The 23,981-nt window shown below is 33.9% G+C and overlaps 1 protein-coding gene across 4 annotated transcripts in view; it reads left to right on the forward strand.

The window, feature by feature from the left end:
- LOC150098931 (cytoplasmic aconitate hydratase-like) overlaps window positions 1-23,981 on the forward strand; it is a 373,379-nt gene that overhangs the window by 276,745 nt on the left and 72,653 nt on the right. For all 4 annotated transcript variants that reach the window (XM_090405009.1, XM_090405006.1, XM_090405010.1 and 1 more), the window contains 3 exons: window positions 10,878-11,034; window positions 11,152-11,216; window positions 20,375-20,434. In XM_090405009.1, the coding sequence (XP_090261135.1) occupies window positions 10,878-11,034; window positions 11,152-11,216; window positions 20,375-20,434 (282 nt within the window). The remainder of the gene's footprint in view (window positions 1-10,877; window positions 11,035-11,151; window positions 11,217-20,374; window positions 20,435-23,981) is intronic.

Raw genomic sequence — 23,981 nt, forward strand, 5'->3', positions numbered from 1 at the left:
TTTTTCTCTCTTCCCCTCCCCAGACTTACTTAAATGGTCCAAACCCAAAGCATATTTTTCCACTCCTTTGCCACATACATAACCATGTTCGAAGACATTCATATCTTTATCACGTTTGCATACCATAGCTGAACTTTCACACACATTTTCTCATTCCTCCCTTGATGATCTAGTTTCCCTGACTCTCTCTGCATTAGGTCTCATACCAAGAAGTAATTTCTCCAGGCTTCTGATGCCAAATGAATTCAAGTGCAGGCCATCCTTCTTATACAAGTCTTTTCTGCCATCAAACATATAACCCACACATCTAAAAACTCACATCCATATCTTCTATACAGCCTGTGCACGAAATCATTTGCTATCATCGTCCTCCTCCTCAACTCAGTACTGTCGTATCTGGGTAGTAATCCTACAGTTTTTACTCTCTCACATTTCTTTCTCACTTCTTCCAACAGACCTTTCATATCTTCTCTCATACTATATTTGTCACTACTTAAATTATTAGTACCTACCAGAACTACCATCTCTTTTACTTTTTTTTTTTTTTTTTTCAATTACGTTTGTCATATTTTTAATTTTCGTTCCCGAGAAACTAGAAGTGGTGACTCCCTCAGCAAGTGCATTTTTTAAAATTGAGTCATTATACCATATCACCTCTTTTTTCTTAGATTTTAACTGATTATACCTTGTTGTTATTAATAGGAGTTCAGTACTTTCCTGCCTGTTCTTATTCTGATCCTTTTTCTTATCCTGTCTAAGTTTAGTCAAACGTTTTTTCCAATTCCCTGGTAAATTTTCTAATAATTGCTTTTAATTGGGATATTTCTAATGTCAAGTTATCCTCGGATAAATTATCGTCATCACTGCAGCAGTACTACTTTTGTTCATCAGGACCAATGCTTTCCTCAGTAGCAACAACTTGAGCTTTAGACACTGTCTTGTTACAATAAGTTTTCGGTGCCATTTTTAAGAGTAGTAAAAACTAGTAATATTTCTGCAATTATGTTATAAAATGCTGTTGTAGTGCAATAATTACACTAAAAACTACAATAAAATACTAAAAATACACAATTAAAAAAATTATAAGGTTGTTTCAGTCTCATCAGGGTGGAATCATGAGGAACTTAACTGTAGAGAACTGGAGAGGATGGCTTAATTGTGAGTGGACAGGAAGTATTTGAGGAAATAAATAATATTGATGTCAATAAGGCAATAGGATTTGATGATATATCACCATGCATCCCAATGGAATATTCCAGTTAATTGGCAGTAGAATTGGCATGCATGCTTAATGAGATTCTTACAATAGTACAGGTTCCAAGAAGGTGGAAAGAAGGTAAAATTATTCATTGCATAAGGCTGTGGCTACAAATTATAGACCAATTTGGAGTTGTGGTGAAGATACTGGAGAAATTGATTAGAAATGGATTGATAACAGCAGTATTCTCTGTGATTGTCAACATGGATTTGTTAAAGGAGATCATGTTTTACTAACTTACTTATGTACTATAACAAGTAGACAAATGTCTTGGAAAAGAGAGATGCACATACAGTAGTGTACTTGGATTTTGCAAAAGCTTTTTATAGACTGCCATACGACAAGCTGTTAAATAAATTTAAACAGATGGGATTGGATTACAGACTTCTGAGTTGGATCAGTGATTGGCTGTCAGATAGGTATCAGAAAGTTGTATATGGTGATACAGTATCCGGAAAGAGGAAGGTCACTAGTGTTGTGCTGCACAGGTCAGTTTTAGGACCATTGTTGTTCAGTTTGTATATTAATGATATCGGGATGAGTTTAACTAGTGATATGCAGCTGTTTGCAGATGATGCAACATTGGGGAGAGCAATGCAGAGTCAAACAGATGTCATGGCCTTACAAGGAGGACTTGAATAGATTGCATGAATGGGCAGGTAAATGGAACTTAAAATTTGGTAAGCAGTGATGGAAGTATACACTTAATGGGGAAAGTTTAAAAGAGGTAGAGGAGATGAAAGATCTGGAAGTGGTGGCAGACAAGGACCTTAAATTCAGAGGCCACATTGCTCAAATTGTGAAGATGTCACATTTGATAATGGCAATGATGCAGAGGATCCTGATGTTCAGAAATAAAGAGGTTATGACATCATTATATAAGGCCTTGATCAGGCTTCATATGGATTATTGTGCACTGATTTGGTTGGTGGGTTTTCATGGCGATAAGGATATTTTAGAAAGCATCCAGAGAAGATTCACAAAGGTGGTCAGTGGTCTTTGGTATGTGGAGTATGAGGACAGATTGGGAGAATGTAAATTGCAAAGCCTCATAATTAGGAGGCGGAGGTGATATGATTGAGGCATATAAGCTAGTTAGGTGTTGATATCAGGTTGACATGGAAGAGATTTTTATATAATGGACGAGGGGGAGGATAGAGCAAGAGATCATCGCTGGAGCTGTATAAGGAGGGTGTGAGCAGATGGGTGAGGAGAAGGTTCTTTGCATGAAGAGTGGTTATTGAATGGAATGCGTTGCCTGAGTGTGTTGTGAATGTAGACACAATGAATCAGTTTAAGGCACAGTTGGATGAGCATTTCTCGATATTAAACTAACATCCATTAATTTTTGCACATACTGACTGCCTATTTAAATCATCCTGCAAGCTCTCCACATCTCCTTGATTAACTATTACTTTACCTAATTTTACATCATCAACAAACAACTGAATATTTCCTTTCAGGTTATTTCTCTGGTATTTTCTTGTAGAACAAAGAAGAAATCACTGCACGTTTGAAAAATACATTTCTTCTAGTTTACATAGGCAGTTTTGAAGTACATTTACATTAAATAAATGTACATAAATGATATGGGAAATAACCTGAAATGAAATATTCAATTAAGACTATTACACTTTTTTTATATAATCTTTGTCAAGTAGCTTTATTTTATCCTCCTACATGTTTCGCCAATTTTTCTATTGGCATCCTCAGGGAATACAAACTAGTAAGCTAAAATGAAGGTTACAGACTAGGTTATAACTGATGGTTTTTTCCAACGAATATTTCCAATGAAATATTCAATTGTTTGCTGATGATTAAAGTTAGGTAGAGTAATAGTTAATCATGGCAATATGTAGAGAATGATTTAAACAAGCAAAAGATGATTTAGTGGGCAAAAGATAATGGTATCAGTTTTTGTAGAGAAATGCAAAGTTATGCATTTTGGAATAAATAGATTACAAGCCATGTATCACATTGAAGTCACTGTACTTCAGGAAATAGACGAAGCTGGAGATTTAGCAGTGATGGTAGACAGAGTTAAATGTAAATTTAACTCTGTCTACCATCAAAATTTGTCTACATGGAAAAATTTACATCAGTAATGATGTAAATTTTTCATGTAGTACTATCATATCCTATACACCCCTTGAGGGTATATATCAGGAATTTGATGATGATGAAACTACATGAAAAATTTACATCATTACTAACTTCCTATCTACAATTTTCCTCCAATCAGTCTGTTAAATGTCAAGACTCCAATATTATCAGATCTTATATTCCTGCTTGTAAGGCACTTTTTACTGTATCAATCCACCTATATCTTGGTCTTCCTCTGGGTCTTTTTCCTGCCAGCCTGGCAGAGAACACTTGTTTTGCTAATCTTTCCTCTCCCATTCAGTTTAAGTGAACATACCACCTGAGATTAGCTCTGCTAACGCATTCCTGAATATTGACAATGTCAAGTTCTTTCCTAATATCCTCATTTTTAATATGATATTGCCATTGATGCAATCTGTTCATGCCCCTAATCTTTCTCAGGACTCTCATATCTGCAGTTAAAATTGGTTTAAACACTGTCTTGTATACAGCTAAATTAGTGTTTTGGCTAATTTCTCACTTATTCCATATAAATTTATTCAGTTGACTTCCTACCATACCAGCTTTGTTAATTCTGTTGTATAAAATAAATAACTTTTATTATTAAAAGACCAGAAGATAAATGATAAAATATACAAAGAGCCAACAAGTTTCACTAGCCACTGTCTAGCATTTTCAAGGCTGAACTAGTGTGAAAACAAATGCATTGAGTTACATTTCAAACATACACTTTAGTAACTGTTAGGCCGTTACATTTTGTTCCTTCTGTTGGAAGGCGTGCATGTGTTCGAAAGCTTCAGTCAGATTCCGGTACATGACCACGTGTTTTGTAGTTATTTGCATATTGTAATTCTATCGAACTGAGAGAGATGATGAGATTTTTCCATTTACTGTAACCAACAATGCGTTACAGTACCCCAATATGTGTCCACAGCTGTCATTCCATATATTAATTCAGTTTCCACAAAATTGGCGAGAATGTTAAAAGCTCATAACATCAGAGCGGTTTTTAAACCAACTACCATGATCAGACATATCTTAGAATCACCAAAAGATGAGGTATCTTTCTTCAAATGTCCTGGAGTGTATGAAATTCCATGCACGTGTTGCCTTTCTTACATTGGTCAGACTTCCAGAAGTTTTGAAATAAGACAGAAGGAACATGTGGGGGATGTCAATCATAATAGAATCATCACATCTGGTTTAGCACATCATTTCTCAACATCAAATCACGTTATAGATTGGAAAAACAGTTCTATGCCTTACATCGAGAATGACTACAGATACAGAACTTTAAAAGAAGCAGCTGTGGTATTACGCACAGGCAGTAATTTAAATAGAAATCAGGGCATTGTTCTTAAAGACATATGGAAAAATCTCATCATCTCTCTCAGTTCGACAGAATTACAATATGCAAATAACTACAAAACACGTGGTCATGTACCGGAATCTGACTGAAGCTTTTGAACACATGCACGCCTTCCAAGGAACAAAATGTAACGGCCTAACAGTTACTAAAGTGTATGTTTGAAACGTAACTCAATGCATTTGTTTTCACACCAGTTCAGCCTTGAAAATGCTAGACAGTGGCTAGTGAAACTTGTTGGCTCTTTGTATATTTTATCATTTATCTTCTGGTCTTTTAATAATAAAAGTTATTTATTTTAATACATCAGACCAAATATGTACAATTTAAGTTCACAATTCTGTTGTATATTTCCATATTTAACTCCATCTTCACTAAAAATCATGTCTAAGTAGCTGAAATGTTTTACTTGTTCTATAAGTTCTCCATTCACAATACAGTTGATATTTTCAATGTTTCTGCCTATTTTCATTGTCTTTGTCTTTTTAATGCTGACCTTCATACCATATCTATTACAACAGTTATTCAATTTAGTCAGGGAATCTTGCAGATTTGTAGCATATTTATTTAGAAGTATAACATCATCTGTAAAGCTGAGATTAACATCTCCAATTTTGATATCATGTTTAATACCACTTTCCTTCATAATGTGATCCATATAAATACATAATGAATAAGAGAGGGGGATAATGTGCATCCTTCTCTGACACCAGATTGAACATTAAACGATCTTTTTTTAAAATTCACACGTGCCACAGTAAAAAATAATATTTATTTTACAAATATTTTGTCTTACATATTGTAAGACATCATCAATGAGAGCAAAGAAACAATAGTAAGGAATTTGAACATTAAAACAGTACAGTGATGTACTATATTTGAATTCCTCTGTACAAGTAGTTGTGCGTTTAAGTTAAAACTATTGGGCTGAAATGATAAATTAATTATTATGATACAGAGAGAAATTGTTACAATTAAGGTTTAGTCTATGAAGTAGAGCTTGAATTTTTCAAGCTCTACTTCATAGGCTATTCAAAGAAAGTAGAAGCTTTCTTTAAATAGCCTTTCATACCTGTACATAGAACTCTGTAAAAGCTTTGTGTTTTCCAATTGGATCCTATGGTTTGTGTTTTCATTTCCATGCTGTGCCAAGTCTGATGAGTGGTTTTATGAACCAAATATGGTCTTGATGTTCAGAAATATGTTTGTAGACTGATCTTTCTGTTTGCCTGTAGTATGACAGATTGCATGAACACAGAACTTGGTCTACTCCTTGTAGCATCATTGTTGAGAGTTTGTGTTATAGAGTGGGTGGCAGATCATGCATTTGGTTAATGGGTTTGAAGATTGCAATAAATTGGTATTTTTTTATTATCTTTACTACTCATTCAGAGATGTCTTTGATTTAAGATATGAGAGCCTTGTGTAGTTCTGCTTCTTCTCTTGGATGTTGTCTTGGAGTGGTGTTAACTATTTTTTGTGTTGCTCTTAAGTTGAATCCATTTAATAGTTTCTAATTTCTGTTTGAGCAGCCTTCAGAAGAAAAAATCCAGTGTGCTCTGGTCACTAAGAATTTTGTGATGCCATATTTTTGAGATGGATGGTGGTGTGCTGATATATTGTGAATATAGCATCCTGTACTCATGTGAATGTCATGTGAAACTTATGTGTTTAATTGTGAAAACTCCATAGGTCTCACTATACAAGAAAGAAAGAACCCTACGGGTTAAAAATAAATAAATAAGAAGAAATACGCCCAAAAGAAACCTAAAGACCAACAAATTCCCATTAAAACATACTTCTGTATCGACTTCACCAATATCTGGCACCACAGTATAAATATTAATAATGTTTACCACCACTTCAATACATCAAAACTTGATCTTTCATTCCTTACTAAACCTCAGCTAGCATCTTCTACACTTACATTTCACCTTAACTGTTGTTATTACTCAGAGTCCACAGACTCAACAAGGGAAGTCCTAACATTTACCTATTATTAACCAACATTCAAACAATATCTGATATAATTTGCTTTCAACTTATTCACCAACAAAGCACTATGAACAGACTTTGGCAACCCATTCCACTCCTCTTATTTGCAACTCTACAAACAAAAAAAATCCAGTCCTTGCATCCTTGCTCAATTTTCAGGAATGACCCTTATTTCCATTATTCATGTACTGAAAAAATTTCCTCTGTATCAGTCCTATAAAAACTTAAATGATGCATATGTCTTTATCATACTCCCATTTTCTCACCCCTGGATCCTTTTCACCTTTTCCTCATCCTCAAGAAATCCAGCCTTATCAAGATTCTTATAAAGAACTTCAGTAAGGACCTACTCTAACTTCCATAGAGAGGTATAATAACCTTCTTATCTCTCTTGTCAGGGTGTTCTTTAATAACCAACTAACCCTGAGCTACCTAATCACATTTGCAATATGCCCTCTGAACTTTAGCTCACAGTTTAATAGCACTCCCAAATCCCTACCCTCATCAATTTTCTGATGAGGGTAGATTCCATCAGAGTAGTACACAGCTGGTAATCCTTTCAACTTTAAATACTGTCAATCTATTTAAATCATCCTGCAAGATCTCTACATTATCTTTATTAACTATGACTATTCAGTTTTGCATTAGCAACAAACAACTGAATATTTCTTCTCAGATCATTTCCTATATCATTAATGTACAAATTAAATAGTAGTAGAACAAGTAGAGTCCTATAGCACACTGCTAATTATAGGCCTTATCCTGGACTCTACTCCTGAATAAACTCTTCTCTGATCATCCACCCTTCTATCCACAATTAACTTCATATCCATTCTCATTTGTTCCAATTTTTGTGATTCTTCCATCTGATATCCTGTCAAATTCCTTTGCAAATCCAGCAATAGCTATTCTTAGTTTCAACCGGTTTTGACGTTAATTGAGGTCTCGTCAGTGAGAGCCAAGTGAAAAATAAACTTCCAACATCTTTCTCTAAATCTAGAGTAATTTAATAATAAGGTGGTACACCTTTTGGCAACTTGTATAGGTAAATATGACCTCCCCATTGCTTCTGCCTTAGTATCACCACTTCTGGGTCTGGCTCTCACTGACGAGACCTCAATAAAGTTCGAAACCAGTCTGGATAGTGGCCCCTTCCCTTAATGCATAGCATTTTACATGTCTGCAAGGAGATGTGCTTTGCATTATGGGAGATACTGAGACAAGGAGTGATAAGAGCTTGGTCCACCTTTACCACGGCCTCAGTCCTGAAGATACTTCAGGTGCAAACTTTGTTTGCTTACACTTGAATAAAGGATTAAACTAAATTTATTATAGTTCGTTGGATTAGTCCCTCCCTATGATTATTTGTACTTTGCAAACAAATAATATAGATCTGCTATTTGCTCCACCCAGAAACTTACAGGACACACATATGATATCACAAATGTTAATTATTAATAATATGTTTGCCAGTAATGAAAGTATTTCTATTCACACTTATTCTTTCCTTTACATTTTTATATTTTTAAAATATTTTTATATTTTCCATTACATTATACTCCCAGCATCAGATAAGAGATTGCATATTTCCTCCTCAACTCCATTGACCATACTAAATCCATTCCTTTGCTCTCATAAATTCTTCATCTTTAGGAGCTCAGTTGTACAGGTTGGCCAAAAGGTCACAGCAGTTAAATTTAATAACTTTATTTCAGACATCGGTAAATCTTGACATTGACTAGCCTTCAGAAGATGTTTAAAATGTAAGCCTCCTGCCTCAACGCATGTTTTCATTGTTTTTACTACTGAGTAGGATATGCTGCTATACAGTTCTTTGTTTGCATTGATTTTGTGAAATTCAAACTAGTATTCATAATGAGGCAATGCCTCATCCTTCATAAATACTGATGAGTTCTAGTCTTGTCGCATTTTCAGTATTGGGGAAAAAGTGAGTATCCAGAATGAAATAGTAATTTCTTCCATTACTGTGCACTCAAAACAGTATGATTCAAACAACCCTTCAATGGATATTTCATCCCAGACAGTTACCAGTTGATTTAGTTGTATTTCTTTGTAATACTGCAGTTGTCTGAGGAGTAATACAAACATTTCAGCCATTTTGGTTGACTGAGTGGTTATCTGCTTTCTAACAAGCAGGCTGTGAGATTGAATCCTGCCATGTGCATGGGAGTTTACGAATGTCTTTAGGTGGGAGATGAATTTCATCATCTACAGATTACTGCCCTGCTTATTGGAGGCCTGAAGTGGCTTGAAAAAGTTCAATACTTTGTCTCTAGAGTAAGGTTTCTGAATGCAAAAAAGTATGAAATTAATAATAATTTTAAAAAAAATTTTATTAGCCTACTCATAATATTATTAATATACTCTAGGTTTACATCCATTCATGGATGGGGGTTACATTAAAAAAAAAATTAATTGTACAATTGACTTTGCCATTTAATTTAACAGTGGCTTCTTCAAATAAGCTACTTTGATATGATATTGTTCATTAGCTCTGAATTTTCCTTATACTGATTAATGATGATTTCATACATTTGAAGTTTTATGTGCATAATTTTCTAGAAGACCTGGGCCAAATGAGGCTAATAAGGTTTAAATCAGTAATCATCTATTATTCTCAGAAAGAGTTCCTAGAAATTGTTCAGTTCAGCACCCATGCATTTTACACTCCTCTTAGACTTGGTGTCAGAGCAGCAAACACTGATACCAAGTTACAGTCAACATCAGCATTTGTAGTGGATCTAAAAGAACATGGGTTTTCTGAGCACTGTTATGAGTCAGCAACAGTTCCATATTCGTGGAACTCTCTTAATTTATAAATCCCCATGCTTTTCATACTCTTTTATTTTCTAGTAATTCTCAATGATGAAAACTCTTGAGCTGTTGTAAGCTTATACATTATTTGATATTTATTGATTTTTATATCTGAAATTCTAAAGAAATATAATCCTAACTGCAAACTGCAAAATAAACATAGCATGACCTGAATTAATTGATACAACTATTAGATTACTTTTAGCCAAACTCATACATAGAAAACTTTGCCTACTCTGGATATAACAAGGCTGGTGACTTTTGGCAGCTTTATATGTAGTATACTTTCCACCTACCATTTCACCTATTCTGGATATGGCAAGTTTGGCCTTAGAGCCATGCTGTGAACACTGTACAGAATTACATGGAAAAAAAATACTACAACTACCACCTCCGCAGAAATAGATATAAATATGAGATTTTTTTTTAATTGCTTCTTCTGGAACATTCAACACCTCTGTAGCACAGTTGATTATAGCAACAGTGCTCAGTAGTTGAAATAAACTTAATTTAAATATAATGTAGAGTGCAAGAAACATTTTATGAGCTTTTTACGTCAAGCCGAGTTAGTTGATCTTATATGTGGTGGTTGGGTTCCCTCCTGGAAATTTTTTTGCATAACAAATTGGTCTAAACACTGGTCCTATGGCCTAAGCATCATATGATTCAGGTTCACAGACTGCATGTTTGGACTTTAATTTTTGCCTTTAGCTATAATTTTAATTGCTTTTTGCATCAATTTTTTAATATGGTGCTCTAAAATGCTGGTTTGAAATCTAACAAAATGTCAGCAAATCTAATAAATATATGTTTATTTTTCTACTTACAGCAGTATATTTATATCTTTAAAAACTTAAAGAATGAATGACAGTGAGCATCTAAATATTTCTGCAAGCAGTTTCTTAAAGTACATTTTGTTTAACTCACTGAGTTTGGTGATACTGATCTTAGAAGACCTGCAGGTAGGATATGTGATGTAAGGGTTTAACATATTCAGGACTTATATTGTTATATGCAACATTTATTATTTTTATATACAAAAAAAAACTCATTTCTTTCAGCCTGCTTTTTTTGTTAAATGATGCGATCATGATATTTAGGCTATGAAAAATGGCCTCTGATTTCATTATTGAGTGGACGAGAAAACTAAAATTGTACACAAGATGTATTAAGTAAATCATTCTCAATGTGAAAGTTTATATTCATTTTGTCATTTAGTAAAGTTTATTGTCTTTCTGGAATGCATTTTTTAACTTCATCAGATATATTTTGGGTCATTATTACATTCTCATGTTATCATAATTTTTTTTTAATTTACAGAGGGATCTCATTGCTGTCAGTGTACTATCAGGAAATCGCAACTTCGAGGGACGAGTTCATCCAAATACTCGAGCAAATTATCTGGCATCTCCACTTTTGGTAGTTGCTTATGCTATTGCTGGAAGTGTAGCATTTGATTTTGAAACTGAACCACTTGGTATGTGTTATGTATATTTCAAAAAAATGACACTTGACAATCAATGTCTAGTTGTGATATATTTGTCTTGTTTTGGTTTAATTTATGCACCTTATATTTGATATTGTTTCTTTTCAGGGAAAGATTTGAATGGAGAGGATGTTTATCTTCGTGATATTTGGCCTTCAAGGGATGAAATTCAGGTAACACAACAAGTTAATCTAAGAGATCTTTTAAGCTACGGTATCTATTTTTATAGGTCAATTTTTCATATAGGCATCCATTTAGTGTAATATTTGAAACTTATCAGAAGTAAATGCTCTTTCTTCATGTTATCTCTTTTGTGCTGAGTTTTTAAAAAAACAAAACAACATCATTGCTAAAGTTATCTCATTGCACACATTTTTCTGTCTTGACTATACTATACAAAAACAAGACTGTGGTCTGATTCCCAAGATCTCATACTTAAATAAATTATGATGATTTCCAGTGGGGGACTGAGGAATAATCAGACACAGCATTTATGCCATTTGCATGCAGTCCTTGAGTGACTTACAGAAATGCATCAGTGTTGAAATTCTGACCACGTCTCCCTGTTAACGGCATAAATTGTGGATATTGGATATTTCATTTTTAACAGAAGTATACTAAAATCTTTGATTCATAACAGCTCTTCACAGTATAAACAACAACAAAAGAGGAAACAATAATCAATTAATTTATTCAACTTGCTAATATTTTGCTGGTTTCCAATCAGCATCATCAGAGCAACAATTACAACTGTGGTGACACAAGCACTCATTTAGAATGTTATGGAAAAATTCAGATTATAACTAAAATAGAAAGGCACTCTAAGAGAAGTTCATGCTAATATGATGACATTGTTATTAATCTCCTATCACCAATTTTCTCTGAATTAGTCTATTATTTCTCATTGCTCTTATATTGTTGTGTCTAACATTTCGTTCTTCCAAGACACCTCTGACTGAATCAATTCACCTAGCCCTTGGTGTTCCTGTGGGTCAAGGCTAATATACCAGCTTATATTAACCTTGTTCACATACTTGAATGCTAACAATGTCAAATATCTTCCTAATGTCTTCATTTTTAATATTATTTTGCTATATTATGATGCCATCTTTCAGGTTGCTAATTTTTTTCAGAACTCTCGTATCTGTAGTCTTTAATCTTTTATCAACTGGTTTATTTCTAACCAAACTCAGATCATACCATGAAACTTGTTTGAATGCTGTCTTGTATACTGCTAGTGTAGTGTGTCGGCTAATTTCTATCTTCTCCCATATAAATTTATTCAGCGCTCCCCACCAAGCCAGGTTTGTTATTCTGTTGTCTTTTGAAAGTTTATTTTTCACTTGGTTAGACTATAATAAATTTAGTTTAATCCTTTATCCAAGTGTGAGCAAACAAAGTTTGCGGCAAAATCGCAAACTTTGTTTGCTCACACTTGGATAAATTTATTATAGTCTAACCAAGTGAAAAATAAAGTTTCCTTTCTCTAAATCCAGAGTAATTTAATAAAAAAAGGTGGCACACCTTTTAGTAACTCCTATAGGTAGAGATGACCTTGCTGTTGCTTCTGTCTGGTATCTCCACATCTGGGCCTGGCTCCCACTGAAGAGACCTCAATAAAAGTCAAAACTAGTCTGGGTAGTGGCCCTTCCCTTAATGCCTAACATTATATATATCCGCAAGGAGATGTGTTTTGCATTATGGGAGATACTGAGATAGGAGTGATGTAAGCTTGCTCCACCTTTGCAACGAGTTTCCCAGTGTTGTACTACCTTACCCCAGTCCTGAAGATACTTTCAGGTGCAAACTTTGTTTGCTCACACTTGGATAAAGGATTAAACTAAATTTATTATATTCTGTTGTCTATTTTCAAATTTTATTTGCCATGTTCACTAAAAACAGTGCTTAAATACCTTAAATATTTCACCTGTTCTATATGTAACTGAAGTTTTCTATGTTCTGCCTATTTTCATAGTTTTAGTCTTTTTTATTGCTGATTTTCATGCCACATTTATTACAGCTGTTATGAAAATCCTGGATACTTGCACTGGATATGCTTAGGGATACATCATCATCATCATCTGTATAAAGCAAAGATCTAAGTTTAATATCTCCAATTCTAATATCAGGTTTAATGTCCCTTTCTTTCATAATGCAATCCATACAGATGAGGGATTGCATTATGAAAGAAAGTGAGATAATTTGCATCCTTGTCTTACTCATGATTTTACATCAAACTATCATCTTATGTTTCCTTCAGTTCTAACTGCTGACTTACAACTTAAATATAGACTATTTATTGCTCTGTATAATGTTCCATTTACTCCATGTCATTGTAGTATTTTAAAAAGATTTTCTCTGGGCACTTTATCATATGCCTTTTGCAGATCTACGAAACTTAAGTACAAATCCTTGTCATATTCCCATAATTTCTTAACTATGTGTCGTAAAGTGGAAATCTGATCTTGATAATCTTTATTTGGCCTGAATGAATGCAGCTTGTTCTTTTTCAAGTTCTACAGTTTTTTCCTAAGCATCTTCCATTTTTTACAGATGGGAACTATGCGAGCTCTACTCCAGTCTTCTGGAGTTTGACTTTCTGACATGGCCCTCAGAATTATTCAGTGTAGCCATTTGCAAAACTTTTAAATCACCATATATGAGCATTTCCATTTGCTCCATAGTTGGAGCAAATGGGAATGGATATGAAACTGGTGGCATGGATTAGGGATAACTGACAGACAGACACTAGAGAGTAATATATGGTGTAGCAGAATCTAGGAGAATGAGGGTTACTGATATGGAGCTCATGATTCTGTACTAGGGTACCATTACTGTTTAATTAATATATTCATGATTTAAGAGCGTTATATTCAGACGTTTGCTGGTGATGCAAAATTGGGGAGGGTAGTGATTGGTAATGGTGATGTAGATATCTTACAGGATGATTTAAATAAATTAACATTATGGAGGAAGGATAATGGTTGTCAATTTAATATTTCAAAATATGAGATTATGAACTTTGGGATGAAATTATTGCGTACCGTGTATCGCATTGGTGGTACTGGATTGTAGGAAATTGATGAGGCCAGGGATTTGGAGGTAATGGCAGATAGAGGGTTGAAGTTCACAGGGCATATTGCAACAGTTGGTAAAATAGCTGAAAAGATTATTTTGACTGTTAACATATCGAGAAGTAGAGATAAGGAGACAACAAATTTACATGATAACCACAGTAATAAACTTTTAATGAAAGTACAAATATTTTGCACTGAAAAGAACTACATCATGAGTGTGTGGAAAGAATAAGCAAATCAATACAAAGTATTTACAGCAATCAGTTTACCTATTGTTGTAAATACCTTGTTGTTGACTACATACTTGCCAAGAAGAGATATAGAAATTAACTCGAGTCATGCTACCTAGTTACCCATCAGCTGAAATAGACAGTGGTCACTCACTTCTTATTGTAAAATGTAACATAAAACAGGAAAATACATGGAATAAAGAGAAAATGAAGTATTGAACTGCTGATGACCTCAGATATAAAAAATTAATTTAAAAGAAACATTGCATGCTTGAGATGAATAGCTACAAAGACTAGATGGTCATCAAAGAAATAACTAAAAATTCAGCAAAGTGTTAGGATTTACAAAATTACAAATAAGGTACTTAATTTATTTGATGATGATGATGTACTTAATTTAATAGAAGAATGAAATAAAGCAGAGAAAAAGAAGACTATAGAAGGCAAGGAACAAGATTAAGGAAGATTCCAAAAAAGAAAAGAACTAGTTAGAAGAAATATATAAAAAATGTAAACATAAATTAAAAACGGGAGCTGACAAGGCATATCAAATAATTGCTGCACACACCTGCAATCCCAAAACAATAAAAGGAAAATTTCTTTTTGGTAACAAAGAGATAGCAGAGAAATGGAAATAATATCTTGAAGACATATATAGTGGAGAAAGTATGAATAATGAAATTATCAAACCAGAATATTAAGTTGAAAGTCTTGGACCAGAAATACCGGTGAAGAAATTATGAGTGATTAATGAATTACCTAACTGGAAAACTGAAGGAACAGATTAAATATCTGCTGGAATTTTAACAAATATGGGAGATGCAACACAAGAAGCCTTATTTAAAGAGATTTGATTAATCTATCAAGAAGAAGTATATGATTTCTATGAAAGTTTGATAGTAACAATACTCAAGAAAGGGAATGCAACAGACTGTAAAAATTATTGAACTATTAAGTTTATTCAGTCTGCTATATATAGTGAAGCATAGAATAAAGTCAAAAATTTAATTATTTAAATAAAGTTTAGTTTGGATTCCAGAACAGTAAAAGAACTAGAGAAGCAATATTAGCAATAAGAACAATAATAGACCAAAAGAGTGAAGTAAATAAAGCTACATACATTACTCTTATATATTTAGAAAAGGCATTTGTGGGTCCACTGGTTAGTGTAGTGGCTGTGCGCTTCGCAACCATATGCCTGGGGAAGAAGTGTCCTGGGTTCGATTCGCATCGGTGACGTGAGGAGTTGAAGGATCTTTCTCAGCCATAGCCAAGTTAGCCGGTCTTGGGCATGGACAGTAGGGCTTTTTCCCTCAGTTTATCCTTGGGTTTTTCATCCCGCAAAAACAGGCAAACCAGCCTTGAGAACTCAATACGGACATAGGACACTGGGGCATAGGGCTTGACCACCTTATCCTGTGAATGATTTGAGGTCCGATGATTAATAAACCTTCAACACCGCAAGGTAAAAGGGGGTAAAAGGAAGATGAGATGAGATTCAATAATGTACTATGGAACAAGCTTTTTCAAATGATAAAGGAAATTGGAATAAAACTGGAGAGATAGAACACTAATTAAGAAATTGCATACCAGCCAGAAAACGAATACAGTGGTACCTTGGTTTGCGAGCATAATTCGTTCTGGAAACGTGCTCGTAATCCAAAGCACTCATATATCAAAGTGAATTTCCCCATAAGAAATAATAGAAACTCAGATGATTCGTTCCAAAACTCAAAAATATTCATATAAAAATGATTAATACAAAATACATAAAGTAATCAAATTTATTAATTACATTACAATTACATATTACAGTAAATACAATTGATTGTATTGAGTATGACGACTTTCATTATCACTAACAAAATCACTGCTATCTGTCTCATCACAATTAAAAACTTGCTGTGGCAAGTTTTTAATTGCGATGAGGGGCCACGGTCGCTACATTTGGACACAAAATAAAAAAATGCTTTATGTACACACACACACACGTGGTCACAACGCTAGCACAAATGTTGACTATACGAATGAGGTATGCTGAATGAGACCGCGCATGCAAGACGATTACCCACAATCCTGAGCGGCTTGTGATTACGTGATGCTCGGCAGACAAAGCATATAGTTAATACAGTACTCGTATTGCAAGACGTCGCTCGTTTATCAAGTTAAAATTTATTTTAAATTTTTGCTCGTCTTGCGAAACACTCGCAGACCAAGTTACTCGCAATCCAAGGTACCACTGTATAGGAAAATGAACAAACTGCTGAAGTAAAGAAATGTGTAAGACAGGTTGTGCATTGTCACCCGTCCTTTTCATATATAGCGAATGTAAAGAAAGTAATAAAAGAAGGGGTAACTGTAGGTGGAGTGCAGATACATCTGATATGCTTTGCTGAAGATATAGCAGATATCTAGGATGGAGGATGTTTATCTGATTATGGACTTAAGAAGCAAAAATAAAATAATGGTGGCAGCTTCAAAAGAACAATATAAGATATATAAAAGAGTGACTGAGAAATAAGAATATTGAACAAGTAAAATCATTCAATTCCCAGGAACCAAGGACTAATCTTGCCCATGATCTGGAAGACCCTTATTAGATCTCTTAACTCACCAGAATTGAATTACAGTGCCAACTATAGAACGTTCCTAAATAACAACAAGTGAGATCATGCACGCTCTATGCATGTATTGTATGTGCTCTGTTCTTTGTCTAATATAATTGGAGTCGGTTGATTATAGTTTGTAACAGTTTTTTACTTTTTAGTGCTTTATATCAGTTATGTACCCTGAAGATGCTAACAGCCTTAATTGGTGAAACTAGTTGGTATAACATAGTTGTTTATTATATGTACTTGATCAATATAGTCCCATTAGAAGTCATTCCAAGTAAAATCATTGATATATCTAAAAGGAATTACTAAAGAAGATTGAAGATGTAAGTTGGATATGTGAACAAGAATTGAAGCAATAGAAAAAAAATTAAAAAGCATTAAAAAAAAGCAATAATTTATTATAAGTATGATAAGTAAAGACATAAGAAAAATATTTATGAAGCATTTCTTTGGAACATATTCTTATAAGATTGGGAGACTGAATATAACAGCAGAAGACTGGAAAGGAAATGAAGCATTTAAGATGTATTGCTGGAGAGTATTATTAGGAGTAAACTGATGAAAAAGAAAAACCAGTGATGAAGTTGTGTGTCAAATAAAAGAGAACCGAGTATTAAGAAGTATTATCTTCCATCATAGAAAGAAAGATGAAATTCCAGAGACGTGTATGCAGACATAATGAATAGATTTTAAACATAGTGAAGGGAAGATACCAGAGAGATGAAGAGGATGGCCCAAAATATATATCTCATCTCATCTTCCTTTTACCCTCTTTTTATCTTGCGGTGTCGAGGGTTTATTAATCATTGTACCTCAAACTGTTTACAGGATAAGGTGGTCAGCCCTACGCCCCGGTGTATCCTATGTCCTGTAGTGTTGAGTTCTCAAGGCCGGTTTGCCTGTTTTGTGGGATGAAAACCCCCAGGATAAACTGGGGGAAAAACCCTACTGTCTACGCCCATGACCGACTAACTTGACTATGGTTGAGGAAGATCCTTCAGCTCCTCACGTCACCGATGGGAATCGAACCTAGGACACTCCTTCCCCAGGCATATGGCTGCGAAGCGCAAAGCCACTAAGCTAACTGTGGGGACAAAATATACATATATGTAGCAGAGTTGATTTTTTAGATTAATCGAAAGAGGTTGTATGCTATTAAAGAGGAAAGCCAGAAATAGGATGACTTGGAAGAGGGAACTCTCTGTAGCAACAGGGACTATCCTTTAGAATGATAATGAAAACAATGTAAATTACTAGTACTGTATAGTAGTAATTTACACAGTGTAAATTACTAGTATACATCACTGTACTATAATAAATAATAAAACATCAATGTACAGTGCTGCTTTTCTTTTCTGCATCTTGCATCATTCTATCCACTTTGCTGTATCTCTCCATTTTAGGATACATTTCCTCAGACAACCTGCTTGCCTTATTAACAGTGCAAATCCTTCTACCAATTTTTTTTCACTGTAAACTTTTTTTGTAGACCGAACTTCTTGTTTTTCTGCATTTCTCTCTCCGTCTTCTTGTGCTTATAACTCTATAAAGTTTTCATTTGAGAGCACTTTTTCCACAGCTTCCGCCACTTGCTTTACATGTTCATTTTCAACCTCCAAACTCATTAGTTAGCAGTTCAGCAGCTTATTCCAAAACCACTCATAACACCATTGTCATCACCTCATGCTATGCTTCATCTACATTTTTTGTATAATGCAATATATTATATTCATTCCAAAAGACTTGCCAAGAAATTATATTCTTGTTTAATAATTGTTTCTTACACTTTATCCGAGTGTAAGAAAACATGAGTTTAACTTCATATAAGTAACATAAAATATTCAAGAAAAATGGAAATAGAAGTACATATCAATACTTGAAGTAGAAAAAAAAAATCAAAACTGAAATGTGAAAAGAATGTTGGAATAAATAACTGACCAGAAATGCTCAAATATGGAGATATGAGTTCTACAGTGGCAAATTACCTTGGTATCCCATAATGCAAAACACAATTCTTTTGGGATATGCATTATGTAAGGGTCACTACCCAGACCAGTTTTAACCTTTGATGATGATATCTCAATGAAAGTCAGAACTAGTCTGGGTTGTGACATTTCCATAAAGCATAGTCTTACGCACATTGAACAGGAAGTGTTTGTTGCCTTATGGGATACTAAAGCATTGATGTGCCTTAATATCCCATAATGTGCCATCAGTCTCTATACGCAAGTAGCCTAGTCATGAAGTTACTTTACGCACAAAATTTATTTGCTTACACTTGGATAAAGGATTAAACAAGAATATAATTTCTTGGCAAGTATAATTTATCTCTGAGGGTTTTCTCACCCTAATTAGCAGAAGTAGTTTGATCAAAAGTATTTCTTAAATAATATGCCTTGATGACAGCAATAATATTTTAGTCCTTGGATATACCAGGAGTAAGGTTTTATGTGGTGAACATGTTAATGGGATGACCCTAGTAAGTATGAGCAGTTGTAAATTTGCATATGTCATAAATCAAGAACTAACTGTAAAGGTATTATGTGGATAATGGTCATTGTGGATCTTCTAAGATGCCTTCAGTCTTAATGGAAATGCTTGGATAATAAGAATAAGAAAATAATGAAAATGTTGAAACTTAATTGTCATTGAATGGAGATTTTACAGAATCTAAAAGGTGAAAACAATTTTTTTTTTTTTTTTTTCATATGAAGATAAAGAAATCAGTGTACCTATTCTGTAAAATAATATTGATTCATGATAGGCCACTGAAGATATTTCAATTATACCAGTAAAATTCCTTTTAAAGCTGCTTCTCTTAGCTTTTCAAATACATAGCTTCTCTTAGCATATTTTATATTAATATAAGGCTTTGGTTGAGTCCTCGGAACCTTGTATTACTATTATGGATTATATTACTCAGTTTGTTTACTCATCTTCATTTCTCAGTATAATGACTTGCTTTTTCATTCACATGAACAAAAATGGTCAGAGTTAGTCTATTGAAAAATTTTACTGGATTTTCAGAACTGATTGTTTTGTATCCAAGCACAGTGAATCAAATTTGTCTTCAGTGATTTTTCTTCCCCTTTAAGAGGGGGAAGAAAACTCTGGATGAGCACTCATTCAGATCATCCAAATCTGTAGTAGGCTGGCCCTCTTATGTTGACCTCATTGAGGCCGCAACAGAAGAATGATATTAAATTTGTGTTTTCAAAAGGTGTAGTTTTTGTCTTATCACTAAAACTGCACTTTCTAAAAATATACAACTTTAGATATGTATTTTCACTATATAAGTTGTGTAAAAAAAAAAAAAATTAATAGTTTAGAAAGCATTAATATGTAATAAGTTCAAAAATTGAAATACTGTTTTACTATTTTTTCCTTTATTTTATTTTTTTCTTTAAAGGAAGTTGAGAGCAAATATGTTATTCCTGTAATGTTTAAAGAAGTGTATTCCAAAATACAGGTAATCCGAAATTTTTGTTTAACTTCATAATTCAATATTTATTATAGATTGCAACTGTTTTTAATTTAAAAGTAACTAAGAATTTGTTTGCTCTTTGAGTTAAGACTGCTACTAAATTTGAATATGAGACTATGACCACCACTCAGCTGTAATGGACTTAGTTGATAAGGTCATCCACTTTGTAACTTGACATTCATGCAAGCACATTGAGCCATATCGTATTCCATTGTGTGTGTGTGTGTGTGTGTGTGTGTGTGTCTTTAGCTGTTAATAGAATCTTCTTTCATCCAGCTACTAAAAACAGTGGCAGGAATAAAAAATATTTCATGCATTTTAAGATACAAATTTATTAAAATGCATGAAATATTTTTTATTCCTGCATTTTTACACTAATCTAATGGTGAAGAGATGTTACAGCAGAATTCCTGCTGAACAGGAGATATCTGAGGTATTCTAAAGGCATAAAAAAGTAGCTATCAATGCTCGAAATACATTATAAGCTAATCAAGCACTGCCATTACAGATTTATTGAGAAAACCAGTTGGTCATCAAAGTACAAGAGATCATCATAATGAGATGGTGATCTTTAAAATGGCCTCTTTTTTGAATCCTACCCATGAAAGGCAAATTTATCTTATTGCACATGTTAGGTACCATAGGTAGGCTAAGGATTAGATGATCTTGTTCCACTTCTATGATTTGCAAGCTACTTAGTCTCTAGCAAGAGGGTGGTGGTTATTCACCAAATGAAGAAAATAGTCTATATCATAAATACAGTAGCAAAAAAATTAATCCAAACACTCGTATTTTAAATAAAATAATTAATTTCCAATAAAATAAGTACAAAAATTAAACTCCAAAGTCACCTAATAATTTATATGTGCTCTTTTGTTCCTAATAAGTTCATTAATTCACTTAGGCATGAACTTTACCAATGTAGAACACATATTTCTTATTTCTGCATCTCAAAACCATACTTTTATAATGTATTGTATTTAGTTATCCTTTGTATCACAATTAATTTTCCAAGTCTTTGGAAGTGTCATGAAATAATAATGATAATAATAAGTCTCTTTTTTCACTATGGCCAACAAATGTTCTTTGGGTTAGTGTTTGGAGAGTTACCTTGCCACTGAAGCAAGCAATTGGATGTTGTGATTTTTGAGAACTTTCACTTTTTTTGAAGTGTTGCATAGAGCAAAATCCTATTGGAAGATGAGTTCTTTGTTTTTCTAGATCTGTGGGGCCATTCTTTTCTCCAATATTTTTGTGTATTAGTCACTTTTCATCATTCTGTCAACAGGTACAAGTGATCCTAGACTGTCATGTGTAAAACAACTCCATAATATGGACAATCCCCATACGCAAGAAAGAACACATTAGACACATTAAATATAACCATTATGGTGAAGCAGGCCTCTCAGACCACGCGCTCAACACCTTACACCAAATCAACTGGAAAAGCACCCACTCTTTACACCACACAAAAACCTGGTGTGAAAGGAAATTTAAGGAAGCCTGCGAAATCCTAATAAACCACCCAAATATCAACAACAAAGATGGCATGAAAATTCAAGGGATCTGGATGGCACACATTCAGCCTACCTAATATATAAGATCCAGCATAAGTCAGGACTCTAACCAATCTTCAGCTAGTATTAGAAACCATTCCATACCAACTGGCTGGAATGTACAAGTATAATCATGATGTTAATATATGTATATAGATAGATACTTGTTGTTGCACCCAATGTATTTCTACAACCAACAGATAACACTAACAATAGGACTCTAGCGTTGATGTATAATTTTTTTTTTTTTTTTTTTTTTTTTTTTTCACCAGAGGTCAGGCCAACAATTGTTGTAGCAGTTGGTCAGTATCTTTAACAAACCAGTTTGATTGTAGTGTAGCTTGTTTTCTGTGTATAGTTGTATGTTCCAGAAGATGACCTTAACATAAAGGTCAAAACGTTGAATGTAGATTTTAGTTATATTAAACTAAAGTTTTTATTCAAACACGGTAGTTGTCTCCATAATTTTCAAAAATGAACTCCATAATATATTTTTAGTTGGGTGTTTAGGAGCATGTTGAAGGTGGGTGGAAGAAATCTTCTCAGTCATGATTTGCATGGGTCCCCCCATGATTGCAGTCATGAAGGAAAATAAATGTGTCCAGTGGTCTCCTAGTAATATGTATAAAACAACAGAAACTCTCGTCCACTGAAAAAATTTTGCATGCCACTTTTGTCAATATTATTTTTTGACTGACTACAGAAATATTAGTTTTTTAGCACTGGCTACCTCAAAAGAATGTGACTGGTGAATATTACAGAAAGAAATTTAAGACTTCTTGGCAATGAAACTGTGTTGTTTACTTCAAGATAATTCATATGTCCATACAGCATATGTGGTGATGGATGCATTTGTGATGACCAATGGTGAAAGATCTGCTAAACAGTCCAACAGATGCAATTTTGGACAATTAAGAATCTTAGGTAAGCTGCATGGAAGCATATTTTGCTCTAGCACAGAAGTTAAACAAACTTGTACTGCTTCCTTATGGCATGTAAAGATGTCACTTTGAAAATAAAACTATGTTCAAGATATAGTATACAGTAATCTTCTTTACATCCTAAACTTTTTTTTGAAAAGAACAAAATTTTTGAAGGTTGCCTTTAAAGTCCCCAATTTCATCATCATCATCATCATCATCAAATTCCTGCCATGTACCCTCAAGGGGTGTACAGGATATGATAGTACTACATGAAAAAAAAAAATTACATCATTATTAATTTCCTATCTACAATTTTCCTCCAAATCAGCCTGTTACTTGCCATCACTCCAACATTATCAGATCTTATATTTCTATCGTCTAAGGCACTTTGTACCGTATCAATCCACCTATATCTTGGTCTTCCTCTGGGTCGTTTTGCTGCCAACCTGGCAGAGAACACTTGTTTTGCTATTTCATATATGCCCAATTTCATATATCAGTAATTATTTCATTTAAATCCTAAAAGTGAAAGTGCAGATAGCATAGATATGAAATTTTTTTCATTAATGATATTATGTGAAACCACATACATGGTAAGTAATATCCCTTACAAAATGTAATGCTCCTAATAAAATGTGAAATGTTCTACATAAGAGATTACTTAAATGTCAAAGCTGAGAGGAGACTGCCACATAATCTCTTCTGACTCTCTGTCCAGTACTCACTTTCCTATGGTACAAGTAAGTACCCACCTGACTGACTGAACAAATGAGAATGGTCTGGCAATTTGGAATTTCAACCAAACTGTATTCTGTATTAGCCTAAACCAAAAAATGGTGATGATACAACAAAATAAAATGTCATACAAGCTGAGACATCACCTGGTTAAAGAAGTCTCCCATGTTTTCACTTGCAGGCATCAGGCAAACAGTGGAAAGTCAGCTACTGGAACAATCCCAGACTTAAATAGGCACCATCAATATAAAAAATATCATTAGTGTTATCAAAACAGAACAAAAACACGTGAAATTCTTATAAACAAATAGATGTTAT

The sequence above is a fragment of the Typopeltis vanoorti genome, chromosome 15 (genome assembly GCF_054136105.1).
Source record: "Typopeltis vanoorti isolate ZY-2024b chromosome 15, IOZ_Tvanoo_1.0, whole genome shotgun sequence".
Lineage (NCBI taxonomy): Eukaryota > Metazoa > Arthropoda > Arachnida > Uropygi > Thelyphonidae > Typopeltis > Typopeltis vanoorti.